The sequence below is a fragment of the Melitaea cinxia genome, chromosome 10, assembly GCF_905220565.1.
Source record: "Melitaea cinxia chromosome 10, ilMelCinx1.1, whole genome shotgun sequence".
Classification (NCBI taxonomy): domain Eukaryota; kingdom Metazoa; phylum Arthropoda; class Insecta; order Lepidoptera; family Nymphalidae; genus Melitaea; species Melitaea cinxia.
In genome coordinates, this window is record NC_059403.1 from 462,045 (window position 1) to 472,597 (window position 10,553).

The 10,553-nt window shown below is 34.3% G+C and overlaps 1 protein-coding gene across 1 annotated transcript in view; it reads left to right on the top strand.

Annotated features, from left to right (window-relative positions):
* The window catches only part of LOC123656842 (ETS-related transcription factor Elf-3-like), a 34,147-nt gene extending 30,844 nt beyond the window's left edge, over nucleotides 1–3,303 (top strand). Inside the window, exon 2 of the mRNA XM_045592461.1 lies at nucleotides 1,552–3,303. Within this exon, the coding sequence (XP_045448417.1) occupies nucleotides 1,552–1,798 (247 nt within the window). The 3' untranslated portion in view covers nucleotides 1,799–3,303. The remainder of the gene's footprint in view (nucleotides 1–1,551) is intronic.
* The last annotated feature ends 7,250 nt before the right edge of the window (nucleotides 3,304–10,553 follow it).

Sequence of the window (10,553 nt, forward strand, 5' to 3'; positions counted from 1 at the left end):
TTACACTTCGTCCATACTGACGGCGGTGAAAACGCGGCGATTTTTATTTTAACAAAGTTTTAAGGCCTATGTTAATGAGTACTGATACATTTTATCTTGCACTTATGTCACTGATAGAATTTATCAACGGGAGATAAAGTCCTTAAGACTTGTTTAACCTAAACTAATCTATTAGTATTATTTTTACAGACTCCGAATAGGAATATTTGATAATTATAGTGTGTGCGAAGATGAAATATAGTACACGTCAGAAGTGAAGCTTCTTTGACAAACAAATTTTTAAGTCTCGTTTATATCTATACAAATCTAAAGCTTCAGATTTCTGTTCGAGCGTATCGATATTAATGTAACAAACAACCTTTGTCATTTCTATAGTACACGCTAGGTGGCTCTGTTGTTCGACAAAAACGTTGCACATCTCCGTGACGCTAATATTATTATTATTGCGTTTCATTAATAAAGAATTTACCCTGATGCGCCTAGAGAAGTTTCACTCCAAAAATAATTATAATCTTTTGTCTGTTAGATTACATCAGATAACTTGATAAGATTTAAGTGAACGGGGACTTAAGATACAATCTACACTCAACAATATCAAGCATGTATATTCTAGGAAAAAAGTTACAGTTATTTTGTTTGTATTACATTTTAAAATCACCACCCAAAAAATATCACTATAAGGTGATACTTCAATGAATTTCGCGATTTAGATACCGAGTTGAATACGATAAAATAATTGTTGTATGACATGAATCTCGATAAAATATCTTAAGAATGACGAAACAAAACGCTGCTAATCTAGCCGCCTCTGCAACGTTCCGAACGCCAGGTACGCGTTAGTACCGCCGTCCGAGCTGATAATGACAACCAGTAATCCTTGACTCTGTTCACAATTATCTGGACATTTTGCATCACTTGACACCGTTGCGATACCCGTTTCATTTACGTCTATATATGTAACGTTGTTGAGAATATTTTAACGACCGGTAAATTACACGAGTTAGTAGACGCCTGTTGAACTTGGCTCGCTTCTGATCGACTGGGCGTTGATGAGATACGATTAGTATTTACTGCGCAGTCCGTGCAATCATGAGAATTGTTGATGATGGGGAATCTTAAATGCTCATGTGTCCTGTTTTATGTTATTACGTACTGATAATTTTTTAACTGAGCAATGCTTGAGACAAAATAACACCTGGTTGAATAAGGCATTGCACAAAAACCTAATGGCTTGTTTGAAATCGCTTAAAGATCTTATTTAATATTCAATAATATTTTTTCTATGGTCATTATACGTTATGCCATTTTGCTTCCTACTCGCAAGTTTTTTTCAGAGAATAGATTCTGTGTAGCGAATTAATAAGAATTGTTGCGTGAACATCATTATCATCAACATTGAATCGACCTTGTCTATTGCATTTAAACCTTGAATTAAAAATAAATCGGAAAAGAGCCATAGCAACCAATACAATGGAACAATATAGATAATATTTTATAACTCAGACGGTTGTGGTAAACGGATTTTATTAATGAAACGTTCTCTCATTCCAGATTCGTGAAACCAGACGAGGTAGCGAAGCTGTGGGGTCAGATGAAACAGAACGACAACATGACTTTCGAAAAATTCAGCAGAGCAATGCGGTATCACTACAGGCAATCCGTCCTCGTCTCCGTCCCCACTGCGCGGCTGGTATACCAATTCGGCCACAAGGGACCGGACTTCAAGAGCGACAACCCAAACTTCGTCAAAGTTAAATCAGAAATAGATATACACGACATGCCCTATTCAAATTCGTAGTGGCATTGTTAGAACGTAAGGAATTTTATTGGAAAACGATGTTTATGATGAAGTTGAGGAGATAAAGTTAATGTTTCATGTTTGTAACCCGGGAGCAATACTCGATTTTGAATATCGAATTAGTAATTTTCGTGCGAATTCCTTTTTCGAAAAAATAAAAACAAATAAAAATAGAAATAAATGCAAATAGAAAGTAAGAGAACTGTTCCTCGCATTTATCTTCTAAATAAATAAAATTACTAGATGTTCAGCGAGTTTTGCCCCGGAATTAAGTTGTTTGGAAATGGTAAGAATAGGAAAGTATTAGCGATATTGAGATGATTATTGAATAGATAGATGTTTTCAGATTGTATTGAATGTGGTTATAATAAGCCCGGTGTCCGTTTCGGTATAGTTTCGAAGGTTGTAACAAACGGTGATCGTTGGATTGTTACCGTCAATTAATGGTTGTAAGCCCGACTTGTTGAAGTGTCCATATTATTTTTTTAAGTGATCTTTATTAAATTTTTAAGAATGCTTTTATCCTCGACTGCGGTGTTTCCGCTGTCGATTTACGGTTGTTCAGAGTTACGAATTTTTGATAAAATATTTTTAAAATTTCGATCGTTGTTACCGTATGAATAAGATTAGCTTAAATAGTCTACTGTAGTTAGACGATATGTTTAAACATTCCGTTATTATTATTTATATTCCTTCTGATATTTTCTATATAAGATTTATTTTCGAATTAGTAGGTATAGTTATTGTTGCCATACTTTTTAAACGTATCGATGTACTTAATTTCAATATGATTGTTTCAATCGTCGTATTTGTTGTCACTTTCTAGATTTAAGATTAATTTTTTTACGATTATTTATAATCACCTCTCTCAGTGTTAGATATAATATAGAATAAATTTTAAGCATGAAACGGTGTGATCGTGCAATAAAAAAAAAAAAGACAAGCAAAAGATCTGTCGGCCAAAGATTATGTAGGTTGAAAAAGGTACATTACTCGTTAAGAAAGTTTTTTTTTTGACATTATAAATGTGTTTTAGTTATAAGATGGCGACTCTCAGGCAATTGCTGTGATGTAAAGTAAACTTTGATTTCGATTTAATTTATGTAAATAGTTATATACATTCTGAATCATCGAATTAAAATTAATACTTCGTTTTACTGTTAAATATAATTTAAATAATTATTTTCTTAATATGTATTTTAAAACTTAATCTTTCAAATTTTTTATAAATCTAAGTATCTAGATATATATTGAATCGTCTAGTATTAAATGTTGTCAATTTACTACAAGTACAAAATTTGTGTCTTGACATTTTTAAATATAATTATAAATGATACAGTATTCTTGTAAGCAATAGTTGTTAAGGTATTTCGTAAAATTTACTGAAAATTTTAATTTAAAAGACACCTCGGTGCGTATATGTGCTTGTTACTTGTGTTTTGAATTCATTTTACGAGATAGCGTTTTTATGTTCGCGGAATGAAGGGTAGGGTTGAAATTAAAAATCCAAATTATTTTTCCTTTTTAATATATTCACCTGCAAGACGGACACATTTTTCAGATCTTTCAATTAATTTATTTATACCCTCATAAAAAAAACGTTTTGTCTTTGTCCTCAAAATACGCTGAAACTGCCTCCTTAACTTCATCATCGGTGGTAAATTTTTTACCCTGCAGCTCTTTTTTCATTTTTGGAAAGAGGTAATAATCACTCGGGGCCAGGTCTGGGCCGTAGGGTGGGTGGTTCAAAATATCGAAGCCCACTTTAAGCAGAGCAGCCAACGCAACGCGGCTCTTGTGGACGGACGTATTGTCGTGCAAAAGCAGCACAACTTTCGTCAATTTTCCCCGTCTTTTCTTCTTAATGGCTTCTTTTGATCGCTCTAATATTGAAGCGTAGTATTCTCCAGTTATAGAAACACCTTTATCTTTATAATCTATCAATAATATTCCTTCTGAGTCCCAAAAGACCGTTGCCATGAGTTTCCCAGCTGACTGTGATACCTTAATCTTCTTGGGGGGCGCTGTGCCCTTTTTATGCCACTGCATAGAGTATTGTTGCGACTCAGGTTCATAATGATGAACCCAAGTTTCGTCTCCAGTAACGACTCGACTCAATACACCATCCTTCTCTTCATTGCAGAGGTCCAAAAATACACGAGAACACTCTACGCGTTGTTGTTTTTGCGGCGGCGTGAGCATTCTCGGTACCCATCTTGCGCTGACCTTAGTCATGCCAAGATGATCGTGCAGGATTTTAAAAATGGTTGTATCGGATACGCCAACCATTTCTGCAAGTTGTTTCTTCTTTAGTCGAGCATCGTTGAGTACAAGTTTTTCGACTTTTTGGATAAGTTCTGGCGTGGTCACCTCGATGCTCCTGCCCGGCCTCGGGTCGTCTTCAAGGGATTCCCTTCCCGTTTTAAACAAACTGTGCCACTTGTACACCATGGTTTTTCCTGGACAAGAGTCGCCGTAAACCGATGACGTCTCATCCATTATGGTCGCAACTGATTTTCCTTGCTTGGTAAGGAACTTTATAACGGCACGATATTCGATTTTTTCCATATTTAACTTTTCACTCCTGATTATGTTGCTTGGTTGGCGATAGCTCAAAGACTAATAGTCTAATAACAATGAAATCTCGTATTTATACTAATTATGAGTCACTAAACACGTTACGATCCTAATGAGCCTAATCACCCTCCTCCAACCCTCTCATTCCGCGAACTTAAAAACGCACCCTCGTATTATAACATGTGTGCAAGTTAAACGATAAACAAGAGTGATCACAAAGTTTCAATTGATTTATAATACTAGAAACTATTATTTAATAAAAATCAGCATAATATCACACTGCAATATATAAAAAATATTACCTTAACTTTAAAGGTATTAGTAGTAACTAATATCTTTGTCAAGTTGTTTTTAGTTCAAATACATTACAATCAATCATTATAATGAAACAAATTTTTCGAATTTTATCGCGGTTTATTAAGCATTTTTAAATGTCAGACGTTTCGAATTCTTTACAGCAACCATGGTCACGGGAGAACTTAATAACCGCGATAAAATCCAAACCAGTTTTTTCATTATAGGTAATAAGTGAAATTCGGTAAACGTTAGAAAACAATCAATCTTGTTCTAACAAACGTTTATATTATGTAAAATTAGATACACAAATGTTTCATACGATCTAGTTATTGATTTATTAACAATAGTGACCAAAAATGTTATATTGATAAAAAATTAAATATAAGAAATTGTCCATGTATTAAATATTAATGGAAAAAAATTGGTTGTCTGTAAAGTTGGTTTACGGACGACAATTTAACGTGACAACGTCATAACAAAACATCTCCTCGGACGCATAGACCAATCTAGTGGCAGAGAGATATATGCGGCGCAAGCATAAAATGAGCGTAACGCTACAATGAGTCATCCTCTTTCGTACATGCAGCCGGCGTTCATCGATTTATTAGACGTTGTCACGTCAAAAAAATCCTAAAATTTATCGTGTCATGTATCTCATTCCATATTAAATTTTAAGCGATTTAATTTTAATCGAGACGAAATTATTATAACTATTAAATTAATAATAAACAATTTAAAAATTTATTTCACTTTATAAACACTTAATAATTGTCAGCATTATTTTAAAAAGTCTTTAAAATTATAATTAACAACTTGATTTATTGTTTTTTCATTAATATGAAAAAATAAAAAATAACAATTATTTATTTAATAAATATTTATATTATATTTCTGACGTAAATGTGTAGAAACGATGTTTAAATGTTTTTTTCCAGTTTATGTTTAAGGGTTATATAGATTACCTTAAAATTGTTTTAAAATTTAAGTTCTTCGTGCAATTGAGATATATTTATGTATTAATACATGAATATACGACATAGATGAAGGATTATACGAATTATGAATGTGAATAGTTGTTTTAATTATATTTACCCCAGAAAACAAATACACACAATGAATCTTAGAAGCTCTTTATTATCACTTTATTATCAAATAAAAATGACCAAAAATCTGTACTAATAAATGGAGAGCCGGTCTTTTTGTTCGGTTATACTGCGAAAACTACTGAGCCGATTGGAATAATACTTATACTATAAGACGCAGTGTGTTTCGGAGAAGGTTTTACTATAATAATATATGTCGGTGATGACTTATCGTGTCAAAAATATGGACGGAGAGGTCGCTAGTCTTTTATAAAAGACAAGCACATTGGTGTAGTTGTCACCTCAATATCAGATGTGTTAGCATACATAACAAGTATACATATTGGCCATGCGGATGTCTTTCGTGGTCTCGACGTTTGTGAGTTCCTGACCCATGATTATCATCCTACTGGAAGCTGTTGAGTGTAAAGCGTTAACGAGTTTATTGATAAAAATAGAAACGGAGCTTGATTCAGTCCAAAATAACCAGTTACAATCGAAACGTAGTTAACAATTTCCCTACCAAGTGTAATATAACAAACGTAACTTATAAAGCTTAAGTAAAAATGTCCAGTACAGGAAAAATTCCCATACTACATAATTTGTTTAGAGAATACATCGGAGCCGTAAATATTTAGTTACCTTGTCAACCTCTTTCATAAGTATCGCAACCAATATGGGTAAAACTGGAAGGATTGTCTTGTTATATAACATGCTTCAATTGTCACAGACATGCTAAGTCGTAAACGTGTGCTAGAATATTTATCGTAAATAGTGCAATATAAATATGGCCGTTAAGACCTTGGCCGGCACCGCGCGCTTCGATAAGCTGTAATCGTTTGAAAAATCTGTTTTGTGTACTTTTTGAAATTATTTATTAGTTATGATCTGGTATTTTATTGCTTTTATGGTTTTTTTAATGAAACTTTTATTCTGTCGCCCTAAAAATTTTATTATTTTTGTATTTGTGTGTTTTAATCTGTGTATTACGATATATTATATATTTAGAGGCCGCGTTGGCGCAACGGTCACAGCTAGTCGCCGCGTTGGCGCAACGGTCATAGCTACGGAATGTGGCTGTTGCGCTGGCGCCTGGCGGTTGCGGGTTCGATCCCCGCACATGACAAACATTTGTATTGGCCATACAGGTGTTTGACGTGGTCTGGGTGTTTGTGCAGTCCTTGCGGGTCTCCCCACAGTGCCTCGGAGAGCAAGTTAAGCCGTCAGTCCCGCTTGTTATCATGTACACCTGACAGCGATCGTTACTCATATATCCGCCAACCCGCATTGGAGCAGCGTGGTGGATTAGGCTCTGATCCTTCTCTATGATCAATTTTTATTTATTATATTTTCATGATTTAAGCACAGATGAAAATAATTATGTTGCTCAAAATTAAGATAATACGTTTTTAGATTGTATATATAATCTAGTTGTATAATATATATATATATTATACAACTTGGTCGTCAAACAAGCATGCGGTTCACCTGACGATACGCGATTATCGTAGCCTATTGACACCTGTAACACCAGAAGCGTTGCAAGCGCGTTGCCGACCTTACCCCCAATCCCTCCCAGAAGCTCTGGTCACGTTACTCACCACAGAATATCACAGGCAAACAGTCTCAGTCTCGAGATCTGACGATGAGTAAATCAAAAGCGGAGATCGGCAGTTCACTTATGACTTCTCCTCCCTAGGCACATGATTACAATTGACCTAGGCGGCAAACAAACGTAAGTTTCGCCTGATGGCAGCGTATACCTCACCGCAAACCATAACCTATAGATTCGTGTTACAACAGGCGTGTTACAACACATAACCCGTTTCTACCCCATGAGCCGGGCATCTTCTTGAAGATTTCCTCTGAGTGAAAAAAAAAAAGGCGTGCTACAAGGGTATTGTCAACTCTACCTTTGCTGGCAACTCAACGCATCCCCAGAAGCTTTATAAATGTAATAATTGTGCCTCATGTTTAAGAGTTCTTTTGTTTTCTTTTTAAAGGTTCGCTTGATTTAATTAAAAATATTTTGGTGTTTAATTAGCTGTAAGTTTTAAAGCGATAATTTAAAAATTACTTATAAAATTCACAATAACGCCCGTAACTGTTGAATATATTGTTAATTAGTTTATAAATGTAGTATTTAGAATGCTATTTACAGGCAAATTTGTTAATACTTGCCAATTATTATAACTTAGGGAAAACCGAGATGCGATGACATAATTTATAATAATTAAATGTGGCAAAATTCCAACAAAAATGACATATTTTTGTCATCAATAATTATTACATATAAAATTTACTGTAAATTTTACTAAATATTTTCCATGCTATCACTTCTCGCGCCATAAAAGTACCGTAAAAAGGAATTGGTGTTATATGAGAGATGACAAATGTTTTTATTTAGTAAGTTTATTGCAAAAAGTAGTACCTATAGCTAGATTAAACATTGCCTGAAAAAAAGTACCTTCACAATGTTAAAAATTACCAAGTTATAACGGAACTGATAGATAAGAGATCATTGCATACCTTTGCAGTTCGTTATAAAAACGTAAATTAGAAACTTTTCATAGTTGTGGGTAGGTAAAAATTCATCTGCTTTCAATGTCTTGCAGTTCTGTAGTAAAGGAGATGATGGAGCTGTTTCAACATAAGGTAATGACAGCAGAAAATACTTGCTCAAAATCTGCAGCAATCTCACTGTGAATATACCTTACTTAATCTTCCAGGATATTACAGGTAAATAAGAGTTCATAGCATTAGTCAACGTTGATTTCTCATGGTGATTAAAGTAGCCGGATTTCCTGGAAGCTATGATGACAGCATTGAAGGTTTGGCAACGCGATAGCGATGCTTCTGGTGTTGCCCGCGTACATTGGCTACGGTTACCACTTAGAATATATATTCGAAATTTAGGATTCTCTCCGGAAATCGTAAAATATTTGGGCAATGCTTTATAGAATACTTTGTGTGGATAATGATCTTTTCTTAATCATTTATACTAGTTTCCGACTAGTATGGCTGGGAGATGTGAAAATTGTACTAAAGACAAAGGTCACGGATTCAAATCGCATTCGGAAATGGTTCATCTTCCACCTATCTATACTAATAAATGCCGGTCTTTTTGTTCGGTTATACTGCGTAAACTAGTTAACCGATCAGAATACTATTTATACTATAAGATGCAGCGTGTTTCGGAGAAGGTTTTATATATTTTATAAAATAAAATAAATAAATTAATAAATATAGTTGGTGATTACTTATCGTGTAAAAAAATACGGATGGACAGAGGTCGCTAGTTTGTACATAAATGTATTTATAGCGCCACTATACCTCAGATTTTATTTTATTTATTTTATACCTCAGATGGTATCCATTAATTTTGGTTCTTATTGATGACACCTGATAATGATCCTTCTGCTAGTAGTAATAACTTTTTTTTTGTCTACAAAAAAAATGTTTAATTGTAGAATTATGGTAAGTACAATGGCATTATAATATTCTTACGTTACAGGTAGGCTTCTTAATGCCATCTTGTGAAGTAAAGAAGTAAAAAGGATGTGGCAACTAACTAATAGATGTCGCTGTTTACCGTTCTAAAAATATTCAAATAGTTTTGTGTAGTTTTCACAGATGGCGTTTCTGATGCAGTTTCACTTCTTCATATAAATAAATTTTTTTAGTGATAAAATTTTGTTATCAACTTATCCCTATTGGAATCCTTTAAACCAGATGAGTGAACAAATTTCTTATCAATACAAATTTACACTATCGTAAAAAAAACGAGTGTGCTTTAGACCACACGACTGAAGTAACACTTCTTTAGTTCATCATCATCATCATTCCAGCCTATTGCAGTCCACTGCTGGACATAGGCCTCCACAAGTTCGCGCCAAAAATGCGTGAACTCATGTGTGTTGCCCATAGTCACCACGCTGGGCAGGCGGGTTGGTGACCGCAGGGCTGGCTTTGTCGCACCGAAGAGGCTGCTGCCCGTCTTCGGCCTGTGTGTTTCAAAGCCAGCGGTTAGATGGTTATCCAGCCATCGGTCGGCTTCTTAAGTTCCAAGGTGGTAGTGGAACCTTGTTATCCCTTAGTCGCCTCTTACGACACCCACGGGAAGAGAGGGGGTAGCTAAATTCTTTGGTGCCGTAGCCACACAGCAACACTTCTTTATTTGCCCTTACAGTAATATACAAAACGTAACTCTCTCTCTTTCTATTTTCACTAACTTAAATCTACATCTTATACTTATCCTGAAAAATTGCAGTGCCCAAAGGATAGCGAAAAAACGTTATCGGCCGAATGGTAACTGGAGTATTTTCTATGCATGGAAAGTCAAAGACCTTACGAATTTAACTAACTTATATAAGATTAGCGAAAGAATCGTGAAAATATCTCAAAAATTGAAAAAGAAAAAGTAAAAATACGGTTTTTAAAGGTTTTAAGCAGTACCTATGTTTTAAATTATTTTAATAATTTGTAAAAAAAATGATTATTATGTTATAATCATAATTGTTAAAGTTTAATAAAAAAGGGGGTGTTCTAATTACCGGTCTAGATTTTAAAAAAAAACTTGGATAATCATTTATTATAATGTTTTACTATACTTTCGTAATGAAAAGTACGTAAATTAAAAAAAGAAATTGATTTGGCACGCTAGTTGTAAGGACCTATTTACGACGTTGTTCCAGTGATAACTATAGTTTAGACTCGACATATCGATGAGATAGGTACGTAAATTTGGACTTTTAGATCGAATAGTAAACGATATTCGTTTTACACAAGTTCGCGCCAAA